The 19,839-nt window shown below is 32.0% G+C and overlaps 1 protein-coding gene across 3 annotated transcripts in view; it reads left to right on the top strand.

Annotated features, from left to right (window-relative positions):
* LOC148948871 (aquaporin-7-like) overlaps positions 1-19,839 on the top strand; it is a 71,617-nt gene that overhangs the window by 31,192 nt on the left and 20,586 nt on the right. For all 3 annotated transcript variants that reach the window (XM_089094116.1, XM_089094118.1, XM_089094117.1), the window contains one exon: positions 10,220-10,341. In XM_089094116.1, the coding sequence (XP_088950242.1) occupies positions 10,220-10,341 (122 nt within the window). The remainder of the gene's footprint in view (positions 1-10,219; positions 10,342-19,839) is intronic.

The raw sequence follows: 19,839 nt of genomic DNA, 5'->3' as shown, positions 1-19,839 counted from the left end.
CTATAAGAAAATAGGTTGAGTTTGGCGAATGAAACTTCCGGAAATTTTCAGGAGTGTAGGCCTATTACTGGACTGATTATTCACATTTTATGCCCGTGAGTAATCAATGAAAGGCTGTTTCAAAAAACTTTCTGTAAAATCAAACAGTTCGGGGTACCAACTATAATTAAGGTGCGGCTAGGCTCAATAGTAACCGAAACTCTAAAAGAAGGAATTTTGATAAGAATTATCAGGTCGAAAAAATTTACGCGTTAGCTTTTTATGCTTATTCCAAATATGTAAAATTGGTTAAGTTTAATGTTACCCATCAAAATCTACCAGCCTGAGAAAATTTGCCTGACTTTCAAAAATGGATAAAAACGCCCCAAAAACGTCAAGAAATTTTAACTAAAATCACCCTGTGAGACTTAGCATATCAGACAACTCTACTGTAAAGATTTAAAGCTCACATCTACAAAATGTTAAATTTTTTACCTGTTTTTGCCTGAAAAACGATTGTGTTTTTTTTTCGTTTGTTGGTTTGTTCGTTTTTCCCATGTGATAGTGTTGAACAACGGTCCTAGACGATCAGGAGAGGGATCATTCAAGAAAAAACTAAGAGTTCTAGTGCCCTTTTTAAGTGGTCAATTGGATAGAGGGAGAATCAACTAGTGTCGTTTCAAATTCACATTCCCTTCACATTCAGTTTGCATGTCATTCACGAAGTTCTTGCAGTAGTCAACCCTCTTTCTGAACAACTGTAGGCCCCAGATATGATCATTTCCGACGTCTGCACTAAAATAGCGACGAAGACCACACTACCTTTCCATAACAAACAACAAAAGTACGAAGAACAATAGGGAAATCTTTTTGCAAGACAGTGGAAATAATTTGAATGAATATTTTGGCCCTATGTCCAAGGGCCGTCCTCAGCAAGACAAAAATATATGAAAGAAAAAAGACTCACAACAACATGCAACCAATAAAACCAAAAATTAAAAAATTTTCAAAGCAGTCCTAGCATCCTTACTTCAGCGAAGTTCAACTAGGACTGATAAAAAAAACGCTGAAGTAAGGATGCTAGGACTGCTTTGAAATTTTTTTTAATTTGCATAGAAAAACCCCTCCCCTGCAAAATCCCACCCTAAATGTCCTAAAGAAACATACCTAAAAATCGCTCAAATTTGACGGTTAATCGTAAATTTTTTGGCATAGTAGGAAAAAAAGCATTCGCTCAGAATTACCATAATCGGCCTTAAGAAAGACAGGTTCTCTGCATTATCCTATAGAAGGCTCAAAACTATGGTTGAAATAATGTCCGATACCGATTCGCCCAATACCGATATACTAGATACCGATACGTCTTCTGCTGTTTACAGCCCTTTCACTAGGGACTATGGAGGGTCATATGGTCACTTTGGGGGGAGGGGAATCGGGTGAAGGGGGGATATTTTCCCTCGAATTTTTTTGGCTACTCAACAAAGCCACTAGAACTTTTAATTTCCGCCCGAATGTGCCCTCTTTCAATTTTCAAGGACGATTAGTTCAATACGGTCACCCCTGGCGAAACCAAAAAAAAGAAAAAAAAATGCAAATAAACACCCATCTATGATCCTTCTTATGACAAAAAAAAATTACAAAATTCAACATTTTTGTAGGTGGCAGCTTAAAACCCCTATAATAGGATTCACTGATGTGTTGAATCTGATGAGGGAATTTTCATTAAGATTCCCCCCTTTTTCCAAAATCAGGCAGAATTTCTCAGCTTTGTATCTTTTGATGAGTAACATTAAAATTAATTGATCTTATAAATTTAAAATCTGCATAGTAAGTCGATTCTTTCGATAGACCTATTGATATCAAAATTCCGCTTTCGCAGTTTCAGTTGCTATGGAGGCGCGTTGCTCCTCATCACGAGCTGTTTGGTACCTCCTTCTTTACATTAAATTTTGACTTTTTGTCCCAATTCTTGAAGAGCAACTGCTGAAATACGAGGACTGGTTAATTGGAATAGGGAGCTTGTCTAAAGCACTAAAACACTTTGGCGCAAATAGCGAGGAATTAAGGAGGGTCAGCCCATCATATACGGAATAATTCTGTTCCTTTTAAGTTTTAATGCTGCTCATTACTTTCAGCTTAAAAAAACCTGTTTTTATTTAGTATCAACGAAACACTGTCCAGGAGGTGATCGCTTAGCTTAAATTGAAATGTAAAATAGACTATTTTTAATACATTGGAAATTTGAAGTAGGTTTAAATCCAAAACTTTATTATTATTTTTTTCGTTCGTAAGCCTGGATGATTTTGCCAACATAAAAAAAAATTGGAAAAAAACACATTTCCAACATCTTTTACAATCTACTTTAATTAAATGTCTTTTTGGCGAAGCTACTCTAACCAATCTCCCAGGATTTCGGCAGATTTTAGCAAATTCGGCAGATTTAGCAAAATTTACTTCCTCTTTCTACTAATTTATTTTTCTTGACTGTTTTTTTTTCTGTTATTCTTTAGCTAATAATTTAACTCTTTAGTAATTTATTTAAAGGCTGTAACTTAAAAAATAAAAATGGGCAGCACCTGCCTTTTTAATAATTTCGAACGCTCTTGAAAGTAAAACAATACAAAGGGTTTGTCAAAAAGCCCCAAAATATACCAAAAAATAGAGAAGGAACAGCGACAACAAAGGGACGAAACCTTTTCTGTGAAAGGCATTTGAAATTTAAATTTTTAAATTAAGATTCAAAATATATTTGCCATCCGAATAACATTTCTTCTTAATTTTACCCCCGACACTTCGCTAACTTTTTTTACTCAAAGGTATTACTACCTCTTGTGTATCGCTGTCATCTACTAAATCCTAAACCCTAATTACCCCCCCCACCCCATTCAGTACGCATCCAAACATGTTAGAGAGACGTATTTCTATTTGCTTATATAAAAACAAGAATTATTTACAAACGCTTGCAAGTATTGGAAAAAATATAGACCACTATAGGTTAGAGGTAGGGAAAGGGTGACTGTGTTATTCGATAGGGTATATGGAGGAGTCACACACAAATCTGGTCTTATAACTACCATCGCACAAAAACAAAATCGTTAAAGTCTCTGGTGGCAAAATTTATGAATAGGGTATTAGTAAGCAGGGACACCGTTGTTCAAAGCGTATTTGTAACAAGTGTGGCTCTCAAATTAACATAATGAAAAAATGTTTCATTCCCTACTTTTTTCTATTCTTTTTCAAAAACGCCCTATAGGGCAATATTTTTATAGGGCTGTACTGAAAATAGCCCTATAAATTTGAGAGGTCCCTTTCTTTTCTATTTTAAAATCTATTTCTTTTCACTCAGGCATACCGCCTGGAGGCTATAAGTAATGATCAATACTAATTATTTTTAGTAATATTGGCCATTAGCAATCTTTTAGTAGTCTTCATTATTTGCGTTATTCAAATACTTCCCATTGGAGTAGCCAGCGTAAGGTTTTGTATGTCTAAAACCACTTCCACAGAATACGAAAACAAATAAGGGTTAAAACTTTTGTTGGGACTGTTGGCTTTGAAATTTACTTAAAGGAACGGAATGTCTTGTCTCTTTAAATGTATATGCAAGAATTAAAGCGTTGTCGCTATTACCAAATCTTTAGTTAAATGACGCATATTTCAAACATGATGAATTTTATAATTGCTGTTAAAATATCCCTCAATAAGAAATAAGAAAATAAAGTATTTACAATTTTTTATTGCCTTTGCAATATATGTAATACAACTACATCTGTGATATATATGTGTCTCAATTTTGGCAATTTACGTTTCAAATATGGCCCTTAAATTTTATAGATTCATTAATCTCATCTTCATATTTGCTGATGATAAGATTAATTACCAAGTTAAGCTAGTAGACACATTTTTACAAGTTCCAAGCATCACGAATTCCTTAGACTACTTTTTTGTTATGCATTTGTAGGGAAACTAGTTACAATGATTTCTGGAAATTTTTAGGATTTACATTTCTTTACGCAAGAACATGTTCGAAGTATTATATGAAGCAAATAGCTTTCATTGGATTAGCTGATAAGAACTTCCTCAGTATGCTTTGCCCTCTGCTCTTCTTTTAATAAAGTGTTTCGCAGGTCCAGTCACATAAAGTGTCTGAACTATCATTAGTCTTTTACTTAGACCAACAAATGACTTTGATGGGACGACCCCCTCAGCGAGTGAGTTCCTGATCAATTTGTAGCCCTGAATGAAATTACTTTTTTCAGATTTTAGTACCTAGGTGGTTTCTTTACGCAACGCCAGAAGGATACGAGCTCCTTAGAAGAAGGTGATTTTATGTTCACTGTTGATACCACATCAAACTTCTATTTTGAAGGTTGGCTGTCTTCGGCTGTTCTAGCTTCGTTCTTTGAGACGGCTACCTGGTCTGTAGTATCACCAGCTGTGGTGCAAAGGGTTTGATAGGGACTGATGCACACGAAATTGACTGGTACCTGTCCTTGGGAGAACCAGACTTTTCTCCAGGTCGTTAGTCTAAGGAACGTACACTCGTCGAGAAACCTTCTTAGAGCGTTTGTCAAGGGCATAATTTCAGCATTTCTATTGAGGGGGGAGACAACAGGGGGTCCGCATACGCAGGGTCTAGGGTATTAAATACTCTTCAAGGGAAACTGGGGGGCCTTCTCCATATTTTTTTATATAGAAAAACACAAGCCTATACGTGTTTTAAGCTGTCAGAAAACTAATTTTGGAAAATTATTTTATAATGAAGGAACGAAATGTTTTATTACCCATGAACACATAAAGTAGAAACGAAGGGATGCAAAAAGAGAAAAAAATGAAGAAATAAAATACGCAAAAATACATATCACCGATTGCAAACAAATAAAGAAAGAATGCCCATACAGGGATCTGTCATCTGTGCTCCATAATTGATACTGAACACAAAACGGTAAAAAGGTAAAGGTGGTGTGGACCTGCCCTTAGTCTTCAATAGCACATTTTTCTTCAAGCGGTAATAAAGAAAATTGACTGTTTAGAAAAGATGCTACACGGTTAATTTCAAAATCATTACACATTATATCAAACAGTTCGTGGTAACGAACTGTAAGTAAGGAGTGACCCGGCTCAATAGTAACCAAAACTCTAAAAAACCGAATTTTGATACCAGTAGATACATCAAAAGAATCCGATTTTCATGCTGATTTCAAATATTTAAGTTTCATCAACCTAATGAATATGTTTCATCAACCTAAAATATTTAAGTTTATTCTTACCCATCAAAAGTTACAAGCCTGAAAACATTTGCCTTATTTTAGAAAAAGGGGAAACTCCCGCTAAAAGTGATAAAATCTTAATGAAATTAAACCATCATCTTCAGCGTATCAGAGAGCCCTGCTGTAAAGGTTTCAAGCTCTTACCTGCAAAAATGTCGAATTTTTATTTTTGCCAGAAAAAAGATAACGGATGCGTTTTTTTTTTTTTTTTGTTGTTTTTTTTTTTTTTTTTCTTTTTTTTTTTTTCAGGGTTGATTGTATCAATCCAGTGGTTATAAAATATTGCGAGAAGGCTCATTCGAACGGAAATTTAAAGTTCTAGCGCCCTTTTTAAGTGACCAAAAAAGTTGAGGGTAACTAGGGCGCCTCCCACGCTTATTTTTTCCCAAAGTCACCCCATCAAAATTTTGAGATAGCCAATTTGTTCAGCATAGTCGAAAACCTAATAAATATGTCTTTGAGGATTACTTAATCATCCAGAGTCCCCGGGGGAAGGGCTCCAAGTTATGAACTTTGCGCATTGTTTACATACAGTATTTGTTACTTGGAAGTATGCAGACGTTATCAGGAGGGATTTCTTCTGGTGGTGAGGGGGGTCGGAGGAGGAGGCTACGTGGGAGGATCTTTCCATGGAGGATATTGTCACGGGGGAAGGGACATTTCTATGACGGGGGTTGCCGAATTTCCCAGCATTATTTAAAAAACGATCAGAAATTAAATAAAAAAACAAGTTTTTTCAACAGAAATCAAGGAGTAGGCTTAAAACTTAAGACGAACAGAAATTATTATGTATATGAGAGGGTTCGCCCTCACATCATCACCTCGCAGTGTACGCTATAGTTTTTCAGTGCTTTCCAAAAGCCGTCTATTCTGATTAAACGATCTTTGTGATTCAGCGGTCATTCTTAAGGAATTCGAACAAAATTCGAAATTTAACGTAAAGGGTGAGGTATTGACTAGGGGGAGAACCCCTCATTTACGTAATAAAAATATACGAATATAGAAGTTTGTTATGTAAGTTATTTTGTAAGTTAAGTCAGATCAAAATTTCGAGAAAGCCATTTAACCCAAAAAAGTAAAATTAATATGCAAATTTCCTTTTAATTATTCATGTACGGTGAGCCAAAATCAAAGCTGCATTAATTCAAAAACCTTCACAAATTAAATAAAAAAACAAAATTTTTTTAACTGAAAGTAAGGAGCGACATTAAAACTTTACACGAACAGAAATTATTCTGTTATTCTGAGGGAAAAGGGGCTGTCCCCTCCTCAATGCCTCGCTCTTTACGCTAAAGTTTTTTTTATTGTTTTAAAACATAGAGTTGTGAGAAAGAGTAGCGAGGCATTGAGGAGGGGACAGCCCCTTTCATATACAAAATGAACACTGTTCTGTTTAAGTTTTAATGTCGCTCCTTACTTTCAGTTAAAAAAACTTGTTTTTTTTAATTTAATATTAAAATAATACACAAACATCTAGCAGACATAAAATTAAGTTGACATTCCTATTTTTACACCCGTTCGGTTGTGCAGGCTCATCAGCGGCGTGCATGTGGTTCTCAGTGACCAGTGTGCATGGCGCATCAATTTTCGTACACTTACCTTCTCCTGTCAAACTTGATATAAAACTAGCTATCATAATTTTTGCTGCATCGACGATACTTACTAAATTATAATATTTTACAAATAATTTTGGATGAGGGGGATATTGCTTCCTCCGAAATAACGCCTAAGACGATTGGACAAGATAAACACCATAAAGCTGACAAAATATTCGATTTTGTTTTACCTCATTTTAGATTTTTTTCAGGCCAAATTTTCTTGTTTTAGCTTGTTTTCAGGCCAAATTACACTGTAAAAAAAAAAAAAAAAAAAAAAAAAAAAAAAAAAAAAAAAAATGATTTCCAACAAAATGTTTTGCTCGAATTCAAACAAGTAAAAAAAATCCAATTTTTCTGTTGGAATTGTGACTTGCTTATCGAATTCAAACTAGTAAAGAAAGATCCAATTTTTCTGTTGAAATTGTGACTTGCTTTTTGAATTCTAGCAAATAACTGAAAGTATTAAGATTTATGCACTTTTCAGTAGAAAAAATGTAATTTTTGACGCAAATAGGTAATATAATTAAAATGGTTTGGACTTCAACAGTAGATTGACATTTCTAGAATGTCATATTGAATTTGACCATGGTGCTATTTAAAATGAATTTATGTACAAATGTTCTTATGAACATGCCTAAATTTATGTACAAACAGTTTTAGCTTATAATTAATATTTTCGAGTAATGGAAGAATATTTTTTTAAACCCTAATGGCTTATGGAATAGTTATAGTGTATTCATAAGAGAGAAACGATCTTTTTTGGCGTTTTCTATATAAACATAAGTTCGGACTTATTAAATGTTAATATCATACTTTACGGAATTATCTCTGTGGTATGATTACTTGCGTTTCGCTGGAAACCGACGATTCCACTCAGGTTGCCACCCTGACTTGGAAGAATTTACTAGATCGCATCTGTTTTTACTAAATGCTCTTTTCCTTTTTTCTTCTGTTTTTTCTCTTTTCCTTTTTCTTTCGTTTTCATAGTATGATTGAAAATTCCGGAAAACTACAAGTTCAAAAATCCGTTATATATATATATATATATATATATATATATATATATATATATATATATATAAATATATATATATATATATATATATATATATATATATATATATATATATATATATATATATATATATATATATATATATATATATATATATATATATATATATATATATATATATATATATATATATATATATATATATATATATATATATATATATATATATAGTATATATATATAGTATATATATAAATTATATATACTATATATATATACATATATATATAAACTGAGGAGATTCACCTAATCACCTTGGGTGGTTGGCTTTTGTTTTGATTCCAATAGACTCCCAATCATCACAAATCCAAGTGTCATTATAGCTTCATTTTTAGTTGGTAAGATTTGATACACAGAAAGCTGATTTTTTCAACCATTAAACGCCAGACGTGAAGTGTCTGTTTACGAAAACAGGTGACTGCTTGTCTGTCTCTGAGAAAGACAAGAAAAATTGTAAATTACTAGACAGACAAGCAAAAATTGTAAATTGTCATATGTTTACGATAATTTTTTTCCCTGAATTCATGGAAAATAAAAAAAAAAGTTTGTTTACTATAAATCATGACTTTTTACTAGTTTTTACTAGATTTCGGGAAATTTACTAGATCCTCTAAATTTACTAGATTATTTTTTTTTTACTAGATCTAGTAAAATCCTACTGACGGTGGCAACCCTGATTCCACTAAACATTATGATGAGTGGAAAAGTCTGCCTCTGAGCAGGAGAAAAACCTGTTCGGGATTATACCTGAAACTTGTCATTGATGACCATTCCTGTTAGCTGTTAATATCCAACTAGTTTAGTGATCGACTAGTTTGTAGGCCTAATAAATTGAATAATGATAGTAATGGGAATTCAATTAAAGAACAGGAAATTCAAAAAACAAGATGAAAATCCAATAAGGATCTTAAAATCCAACATGTCGTGTTTGAAAATTCAATTCGGGAATGGGAATCCATCAGTTTTGTTTCTCAACAGATTGTATATTCAATAATGATAATGGATTTCCAAAATGATCGCTTATATTCAATTTAAGCTTTTGAAATTCCAATGCTGCTGTTGATAAACATTATAAACAATTTTTGTTGAATCTCAAACAAAATTTTTTTTCAGTGCAGCTTGTTTTTAGGCCAAATTTTATGAAAAGGCTGTGTCAAAAGACGATAATTTTATGCATGGTATCTCTGAGGTGGAAGATTGATCCATTTTTGGTCCGAAGCCGCACTGCGGTCTGCCCTAGACCGTTTCCATGAGAACGTCCTCTGTTGGTCACTTAGCCACTTATTCAATATTAAATAAAAAAAAAACAAGTTTCTCACTTTAAACTGAAATTAAGGAGCAACCTTAAAAATTAAAACGAACAGAAATTATTACGCATATGAAGGGAGTTGCCCCCTCCTTAACACCTCGCTCTTTACGCTAAAGTTTGAATTTTGTCCCAATTCCATAAAAATGACTCCTGAAACACAGGGGCCGTTTAATTAGAACAACAAGACGCTTTTTTATAAGTACTAAAAAACTTTATAGTGTATATCGATTTGAAATAATCAGGAAGAAAATATGTTATTCATATCTAAAAAAGTATCCCCGATACAAAAATGGAAAAAAGTGTTGCCTTAGGGCGATGTTGTGACTTCTTCCTTTTTTCTTCACGTGCTTCCTTTCATTGCCTAGGTTCAATTTTGGGTGGCTAAAAGTTAAATTACTGGGTGGTAATGACGTCAAGGTTCAGAGTAGTCTTCAAGTTTGTAAGGAGAGTAGATCTAAACTATCACTTGAGCGAGTTGAGGGACCCAAGCGAATTAAGGAGGGTTGTGTCTATCAAAAACCAGGCCCTATTGAGTGAAGGGAGACCGGGTTGGAGGCCCAAGCGAAGTTTGAGCATTTCTTGAGAGCCCTAGATGCTAATTGAAGCATTGGACCTCAGCCCGTAAAGTGGATTTTGTCTTTCTGGCTTATATATTATATACTTCAGGCTAAATACAAATAAAACAACTGGGGAAAACCCTTATGAGCCTTGTTCGGAAAATGAAAGATCATAAGAATTAAAAATAACCTGAACTTCAATGGTTGAGTATGACCCTTGTCGGATTAAAAAGCAGGAACACCAGCCACCAGCACCACCGGTTAAAAAAAAATCATAATATGTACATGTGGATCTTGGAAAAAGTCTTATTTTCGCACAACTTGCACAGAAAGAGTATTGATTCGTGCAAAGCTATATATTTATATCATATTGCGCATAGCTAAATTTGGAGGAATTTGCTAGTTGTATTATAGTCATTTATTTATTTCAGAGGGAATATATTATTATGAAGATCAAGTTGGTAACGGTACCCTGAACATTGGCAATACGGCGGGTATTTTTGCGACGTACCCTTATTTGTGGACAACCACATTAGGAGGCCTTGTTGACCAGGTGAGATGTGACTTAGCTTTGGCACAGTGGCTAAGGGGAATAGTGGCGCCAATTTCTTAAAGACTCGTCTCCAAAGACCATCTTCAAAAAATTTAAACAAGAAAAAACTTATTTGCGTAATTTTTCTAGATTATGATTTTTTTTAACAAAGATACAAAGGGGAGGGTTTCTTTCGAATTCTAGAGTCAACCACACCTCCAATTGGCATCCCTGGAAATTGCAGAGACTGGAAGATGCCATTCTAATTCTTGGTTACTTAGAATCAATGTAATGAGTTTTTACAGAAATAGAACCCAACCCAAAATAAAAATTTTCACGTTTGTGCAACTTTCTATATAAAAATCAAGAGTCCCAATATATATCATGAAATAGCTTATCTTGTATACAAAGATCCTAATTTCAGGAATAAGTGCATACTCTCTTCTTTGCCTTGTTTATCAATTAAAAAAAAAAAAAAAAAAAAAAAAAGATTATAATCAGGCAGCGTTTTAATTTTGAATCATTATAGGACTTCAGTTCTGCTCGTCTTAAGGTTTAGTGGATTTTAGACGTAAAAACGTTGTCCAGCGTGTCCCTACTGTCAAAATTCTCCCCACTGAAAATTCCCCGTGGAGATGTAATATCCCCCCATACCCTGATTCACAGAAAAAAGCTTTTTGTTTAATTTTTCTAGACTTAGTTAAATTGGCAATTTTTTTTTGCCTTGTCAAATCGTGAATTGATACCCCCGAATTATGCAAAGGAAAAACAAACTTTACTAAAAATCCAGTCCGAAACATAATATTTTTATTTGAATATCTTGCTAAAATCCCTTTCAAAGTTCGATTGACCTGTACTGTCAACCTAAATTAATACAGTACAAAATTAAATTGGATTTGAATATTTGATAATGTGAAACTTGATTTTGACAGTTTTTTTTAGTGTTTTTTTTACAGTTCTATCTCCCACTGATCTGTGTTTTTGCCAAAAGGATGAAAGTCACCCCTTCCCCCTTAATTTCTTTTCTCCTTCCGTTTTTTGGAGCCAAAAACGTCATTTGCTCGAAATATTACTGTTCGCCATTGCAGGCTGAACTTTCAAATTATATTTATTTTTTGTTGTTCTGTTTTCTCCTCTACTTTTCTTTAATTTTTGAGTCCCGCAAAATATATCTTCATCAAATCAAAAATGGACTCTAGTGTCCGTGTCTTAGGCTGAATTTTAAATTGTGGTTTCATTTGTCTTCTCCATTCTCTCTTTTAGTTTTCTTTACTTTTGTCAAAGAAGCAAATATATTCTAAGACCACACTGGCTATACAGGAAAGGAAACCAAGAAAGGAAAAGACATAATAAATGAAAAATAAAATCAAATAAATGAGAAAACGAGAATTTTGTCAGCAAATGTCAAAATGTGAAGACAAAGACCAAGCAAATATTTTGACAAGGACCTCCGCCAAGTCGTCCTCAGTGCTCATAAGAAAAAACTGACCTTTCGAAGTAAACCTAATAAGAGGAGAGTAGATACTGAATAAAAAAAAACAGCCAAAAATAAATGAAAGAAAATTCACCAATTGGATTGAAAAAGTATTCTTTGCCTCGCAATAGACTTTGCTTTTCTGCAACTTCGATTTTCATTAGATTAGATAAAAGAACAAGTTTTTTTTAACTGAAAGTAAGGAGCGACATTAAAAATTAAGACGAACAGAAATTATTCCGTATATGAAACAGAAAGTCCCCTCCCCAACCCTCACTCTTGACGCTAAAGTTTTTATTGTTCTAAAAAAAAGAGTTGTGAGAAAGAGTCAAACCTTAGCTTAAAGAGCGAGGCGTTGAGGAGGGGACAGCCCATTTCATATACAGAATAATATCTGTTCGTTCTAAGTTTTAATGTCGTTCCTTACTTTCAGTTAAAAAAGAACTTATTTTTTTATTTAATTTCTGAACATTTTAAAATTAATACTGGTTTTGATTTTGGCTTACCGTACATGAATAATTAAAACGAAATTAGTATATATTTTTACTTTTTTTTTGGCTAAATGGCCTTCTTGAAAGTTGTTTAATTTTATTTACGGACGTTTATATTTGTAATAAATATACGTAACTTACAAATTAACTTACGTGACGAACTTCTATATTCGTATATTTTTATTACGTATATTAGGGGGTTTTCCCCCCTAATCACTCTTTACGTCAATACCTCACTCTTTACGCTAAAGTTCAATTTTTTTTTCCAATTCTTTTTAATGACCCCTTAATCACAAAGGCCGTTCACTAGAATAAATAGCTCTTATGAAAGTACTAAAAAAAACTTTAGCGTAAAAAGCGAGGTAGTGACTAGGGGGCGAACCGAATCATATACGTAATAGTTTCTGTTCGTTTTAAGTTTTGATGTTGAAATATTTTCAGTTGAAAAGTTTTTCAGTTGAAAGCTTGTTATTTTTATTTCATTTCTGATAATTTTTTACATAATGCTGGGAAATATGGCGCCCCCTTCATAGCAATGTCCCTTCCCCCATCGAAAGATCCTCCCACATAGCCCCCGACTCCCTCCCCCACTACCAGAAAAAATTCCTCCTGAAAACGTTTGTATACTTCCCAATAACCAATACTATAAGTAAACATTAGGCCAAGTCCATAACTTGCAGTCCTTCCCCCGGAGACTGTGGGGGATTAAGTCATCCTCAAAAACATAGTTATTATATTTTTCGACCATGCTGAACAAAATGTTATCTCAAAATTTTGATCGGGTGACTTTGGAAAAAATGAGCGTGGGAGGGGCCCTAGTTACCCTCCATCTTTTGTCACTTAAAAAGAGCACTAGAAATTTTAATTGCCCTTTGAATGAGCCCCCCCCCCGTGATATTATAGGACCACTGGGTCGATACGATCACCCCTGGGGAAAAAACAACAAAAAAACAAACAAATTAACACGCATCCCTGATCGTTCTTCTGGCAAGAAATACAAAATTCCACATTTTTGCAGATAGGAGACCTCTACTGTACGGTTGTCTGATACGATGAATCTGATGGTGTAATTTTCATTAAGTTTCTATGACTTTCAGGGGGTGTTTACCCCTTTTTGAAAATAAGGCAAATTTTCTTAGGCGCGTAACTTTTGATGGGTAAGACTAAACTTTATGAAATCTATATGTTTGAAATAAGCATAAAAACCTGATTCTTTTGATGTATCTATTGGCATCGAAATTACCTTTTTTAGAGTTTCAGTTACTATTGAGCCGGGTCGCTCCTTACTTACAGTTCGTTTCCATGAACTGTTTGATATGCGGACAGGTTGTCTTAAATTAGACTGGGTGAAAATATTGATTGAATCTTTTAATATTAAGTTGTTATAAATTGGGCTTAAGGAAATATCTCCTGTCTCTCTTTTTATAGCCAAATCTCTGTTTATATATTTTGTATCTCAATTGCCTCTTTAAAAGATTGCGGCAGGCCATTTACTTTAGATATTAAAGTTGCCTCCTCAAAAAGAACCAAATGTTCAGGATTTTCGAAGATATGGAGGGCCAAAGCGTTATATATTTTTTTTTTTTTTTTTTATGAGCACTGAGGACCACTTGGCGGAGGTCCTTGTCGGAATATTTGCTTGTTCTTCGTCCTCATATTTTGCCACTGGCTGACAAAATCGTCGCTTTCTCACCTATTTGATTTTATTTTTCATTTATTATTGCCTTTTCTATCTTGGTTTCTTACGTCGAAGAAATAAATAAATCATCATTAAATGGGAATTGAATTATTAAATTGTAGTTTCATTTCACATCTTTTCTCTCCCCTTTAGTTCACTTTATTTTTACAGAAGAAATAAATAAATCATCATTAAATGGAAACTGAATTATTAAATTGCAGTTTCACTTCGCATCCTTTCTCTCTATTTTAGTTCTTTTTATTTTTACACAAAAAATAAATAAATCGTCATTAAACGGGAACTGAATTATTAAATTACAGTTTCATTTCACATCTTTTTTCTCTCTTTTAGTTTTTTTTATTTTTACAGAATAAATAAATAAATCATCATTAAATGAGAACTGAATTATTAAATTGAAGTTTAATTTCGCATCTTTTTTCTCTCTTTTATTTTTTTTTTATTTTTACACAAAAATAAATAAATAGTCATAAAACTGGATATTAACTATTAAATTTCAGTTTCATTTCTCATCTTTTCTTTCTAATTGAGTTCTATATATTTTTAAAGAATACATAAATAAATAGCAATGAAATGTGAACTTAATAATTAAATTTCATGTTAATTTTTAATCTTTTGTCTCTGCTTTAGTTCTTTTTATTTTTAAACAATAAATAAAATAATATTCATTAAACGGGAAATGAACTATTAAATTGCAGTTTCATTTCGCATCTTTTCTTTCTCTTTTAGTTCTTGCTATTTTTACAGAAGAAATAAATAAATCGTCATTAAATGGGAACTGAATTATTAAATTGAAGTTTCATTTCGCATATTTTCTCTCTCTTTTAGTTCTTTATATTTTTACACAAAAAATAAATAAATTGTCATTAAATGGGAACTGAATTATTAAATTGAAGTTTCATTTCGCATCTTTTCTCTCTCTTTTAGTTCTTGCTATTTTTACAGAATAAATAAATAAATCATCATTAAATGAGAACTGAATTATTAAATTGAAGTTCCATTTCGCATCTTTTTTCTCTCTTTTAGTTCTTTTTATTTTTACACAAAAAATAAATAAATCGTCATTAAATGGGAACTGAATTATTAAATTGCAGTTTCATTTCGCATCTTTTCTCTCTCTTTTAGTTCTTGCTATTTTTACAGAAGAAATAAATAAATCACCATTAAATGGGAACTGAATTATTAAATTGAAGTTTCATTTCGCATCTTTTCTCTCTCTTTTAGCTCTTTTTATTTTTACACAAAAAATAAATAAATCGTCATTAAATGGGAACTGAATTATTAAATTGCAGTTTCATTTCGCATCTTTTCTCTCTCTTTTAGTTCTTGCTATTTTTACAGAAGAAATAAATAAATCATCATTAAATGGGAACTGAATTATTAAATTGAAGTTTCATTTCGCATCTTTTCTCTCTCTTTTAGTTCTTTCTATTTTTATAGAAAAAATAAATAAATCGTCATTAAATGGGAACTGAATTATTAAATTGCAGTTTCATTTCGCATCTTTTCTCTCTCTTTTAGTTCTTGCTATTTTTACAGAAGAAATAAATAAATCATCATTAAATGGGAACTGAATTATTAAATTGAAGTTTCATTTCGCATCTTTTCTCTCTCTTTTAGTTCTTGCTATTTTTACAGAAGAAATAAATAAATCATCATTAAATGGGAACTGAATTATTAAATTGAAGTTTCATTTCGCATCTTTTTTATCTACTTTAGTTTTTTTTTATTTTTACACAAAAAATAAATAAATCGTCATTAAACGGGAACTGAACTATTAAATTGCAGTTTCATTTCGCATCTTTTCTTTCTCTTTTAGTTTTTGATATTTTTAAAGAAGAAATAAATAAATCGCCATTAAATGGGAACTGAATTATTAAATTGAAGTTTCATTTCGCATATTTTCTCTCTCTTTTAGTTCTTTTTATTTTTACACAAAAAATAAATAAATTGTCGTTAAATGGGAACTGAATTATTAAATTGCAGTTTCATTTCACATCTTTTTTCTCTCTTTTAGTTTTTGGTATTTTTACAGAATAAATAAATAAATCATCATTAAATGAGAACTGAATTATTAAATTGAAGTTCCATTTCGCATCTTTTTTCTCTCTTTTATTTCTTTTTTATTTTTAAAAAAAAAATAAATAAATAGTCATTATATGGTACATTAATTATTAAATTGCAGTTTCATTTCGCATCTTTTCTTTCTCTTTTAGTTCTTGATATTTTTACAGAATAAATAAATAAATCGTCATTAAATGGGAACTGAATTATTAAATTGAAGTTTCATTTCGCATCTTTTCTCTCTCTTTTAGCTCTTTTTATTTTTACACAAAAAATAAATAAATCGTCATTAAATGGGAACTGAATTATTAAATTGCAGTTTCATTTCGCATCTTTTCTCTCTCTTTTAGTTCTTTCTATTTTTACAGAATAAATAAATAAATCTTCATTAAATGGGAACTGAGTTATTAAATTGAAGTTTCATTTCTTGCTATTTTTACAGAAGAAATAAATAAATCGCCATTAAATGGGAACTGAATTATTAAATAGAAGTTTCATTTTGCATCTTTTCTCTCTCCTTTAGTTACTTTTATTTTTACAGAAAAAATAAATAAATCGTCATTAAACGGGAACTGAATTATTAAATTGAAGTTTCATTTCGCATCTTTTCTTTCTAATTGATTTCTAGCTATTTTTACATAATAAATAAATAAATAATGATTATATAAGAACTTAATAATTAAGTATCATATCCATTTTTATAATTGTTTAACTCCTTCAGCTCCGTTTAAAATTACACAAAAATAAAATAATCTTCATTAAACTTGAAATTAACTATTAAATTGCAGTTTAATTTCGCATCTGTTATTTCTATTTTAGTTCTTTATATTTTTAAAGAAGAAATAAATAAATCATCATTAAATGGGAACTGAATTATTAAATTGAAGTATCATTTCGCATATTTTCTCTCTCTTTTAGATCTTTTTATTTTTACACAAAAAATAAATAAATCGTCATTAAATGGGAACTGAAATATTAAATTGCAGTTTCATTTCGCATCTTTTCTCTCTCTTTTAGTTCTTGCTATTTTTACAGAAGAAATAAATAAATCGTCATTAAATGGGAACTGAATTATTAAATTGAAGTTTCATTTCGCATCTTTTCTCTCTCTTTCAATTCTTGATATTTTTATAGAAAAAATAAATAAATCATCATTAAATGTGAACTGAATTATTAAATTGCAGTTTCATTTCGCATCTTTTCTCTCTCTTTCAATTCTTGCTATTTTTACAGAAAAAATAAATAAATCGTCATTAAATGGGAACTGAATTATTAAATTGCAGTTTCATTTCGCATCTTTTCTCTCTCTTTTAGTTCTTGCTATTTTTACAGAAGAAATAAATAAATCATCATTAAATGGGAACTGAATTATTAAATTGAAGTTTCATTTCGCATCTTTTCTCTCTCTTTTAGCTCTTTTTATTTTTACACAAAAAATAAATAAATCGTCATTAAATGGGAACTGAATTATTAAATTGCAGTTTCATTTCGCATCTTTTCTCTCTCTTTTAGTTTTTGCTATTTTTACAGAAGAAATAAATAAATCATCATTAAATGGGAACTGAATTATTAAATTGAAGTTTCATTTCGCATCTTTTCTCTCTCTTTTAGTTCTTGCTATTTTTATAGAAAAAATAAATAAATCGTCATTAAATGGGAACTGAATTATTAAATTGCAGTTTCATTTCGCATCTTTTCTCTCTCTTTTAATTCTTGCTATTTTTACAGAAGAAATAAATAAATCGTCATTAAATGGGAACTGAATTATTAAATTTCAGTTTCATTTCACATCTTTTTTCTCTCTTTTAGTTCTTGCTATTTTTACAGAAGAAATAAATAAATCATCATTAAATGAGAACTGAATTATTAAATTGAAGTTCCATTTCGCATCTTTTTTCTCTCTTTTAGTTCTTTTTATTTTTACACAAGAAATAAATAAATCATCATTAAATGGGAACTGAATTATTAAATTGCAGTTTCATTTCGCATCTTTTCTCTCTATTTTAGTTCTTGCTATTTTTACAGAAGAAATAAATAAATCGTCATTAAATGGGAACTGAATTACCACATTGTTTTCTTTATTGTATCCTAATTTCTCAAACTTTTCAAGGAAAGGCACGTACTCTAAAGTTGGTTTTAACCTTCTCTGGTACGCAAAATCCCTCATTTCGTTGCTTCATTATTTTTGCCTCGTCTTGGCAAAACAAGATTTTCGATCATTTTCGAACAGTTGTTGTACTGTAAGTAAAGACCAACACGGTTCAATAGTAGCCGAAACTCTAAAAAACCAAATTTTAATATCAATAGATCTATCAAAGGAATCGGCTTATTATGCTGATTCCAAATGCATAACATTCATTAAGATTAGTTTTACCCATGAAAGGCTACGAGCCTGAGAAAATTTACCTGAATTTCAAAAAAGGGGGAAACACCCCCTAAAATTCAAAAAATTCTCATGGAAATCACGCCAACAGATTCAGCGTATTATAGAACCCAACTACAGTGGTTTCAAGCCCCTATCTGCAAAACTGTGGGATTTTGTATTATTGCCCGAAGAAAGATTCTGGAAAAAGATTTTTTTTTCAGGAGCGATTGTATTGAATCAATGGTCCTAAAACATCGGGAAAGGGCTCATTTGAACGGAAATTAAAGCTCTAGTGCCCTTTTTAAGAAACCAAAAAGATTGGGGGCAACTACCCATCCTCTCACGTCCATTTCCCCAAAATCTTTGATCAAAATTTTGAGATTGCCATTTTGTTCAGTATAGTTGTAAGGTTCCAAAACTATGCCTTCAGAGATAAAATGACCCCCCCACAGGCCTTGGGGACAGGTCTTTAAGTCATAAGATCTGCCTATTGTTTACGCATAGTATTTTTTATTGATAAGATTACACATTTTTGTTAGAGGGGGGGGGGTGGTATTTTGTGATTAGGGTAGGTATTCATAGGGATAATTTTTCGTGGGGAGGTAAATTCCCGGGCATAGACTTTCCAGGGGAAATTTTACACTGGGTAGATTTTACAGAACTCCAATACGAAATTCTCTTTATTTGTCTTACTTTCTCTGTGCAAACTCAATTTTGCATGTGGAGATATTCTGGGCGAATTGTCCGGGGGAAATTTTAAATATGTTGATATCCAGGAAAAACTTTCTGTGGAAGGGGATTTCTGGAGTGATGGGAAAACTATTAGAGCTTAAAGACTTTTTTTCAAATGAAAGTGTGCCAAGGATAATTTTTCTGGCTGAAATGTCAGAAAGAAATTTTAGGGGGGGGTATTTTCACAGAGGATACAAACGTCTGGAAGGGGTTTGAAGGGATAGTATAATTTTTACAGGAGGAACTTTCCATGGAGGGGCTCTCTGCGAGGGACGGGAATTTTCGTAGAGGGTGAGCCAGATTTATCGGAATTATTTGAAAAATGATCAGAAAATAAGGAGCAACGTTGAAACTCAAAACGAAGAGAAATTATTCTGCATATGTAGGGGTTGCCCCCCTACTCAATACCTTGCTCTTTACGCTAAAGTCTGACTCTTTAATCTAAATTTTTAAGGACCATTTTTGAAACACAAGGGCCGATTAATTAGAATAGAAAGGTTTTTTAAACGTGCAAAAAACTTTAGCCTGAAGAACAATGTTTTAAGGAGGGGCAACCCCTTCATATATGGACTAGTTTCTGCTCGTTTAGAGTTTTAATATTGCTCCTTACTTTCTTGAAAAAAACTTGCTTTTTTTTATTTAATCTAACATAAGATGACAAGAGAAGCAATCTTATGCTGGTTTCTCAGGTGCCTCA

Source organism: Artemia sp. Qi Xiang Cuo, chromosome 9, assembly GCF_049724085.1.
Source record: "Artemia sp. Qi Xiang Cuo chromosome 9, ASM4972408v1, whole genome shotgun sequence".
Lineage (NCBI taxonomy): Eukaryota > Metazoa > Arthropoda > Branchiopoda > Anostraca > Artemiidae > Artemia > Artemia sp. Qi Xiang Cuo.
The sequence above is the reverse complement of the archived record's forward strand: the minus strand, read 5'-3'. Positions and strand labels throughout refer to the sequence as shown.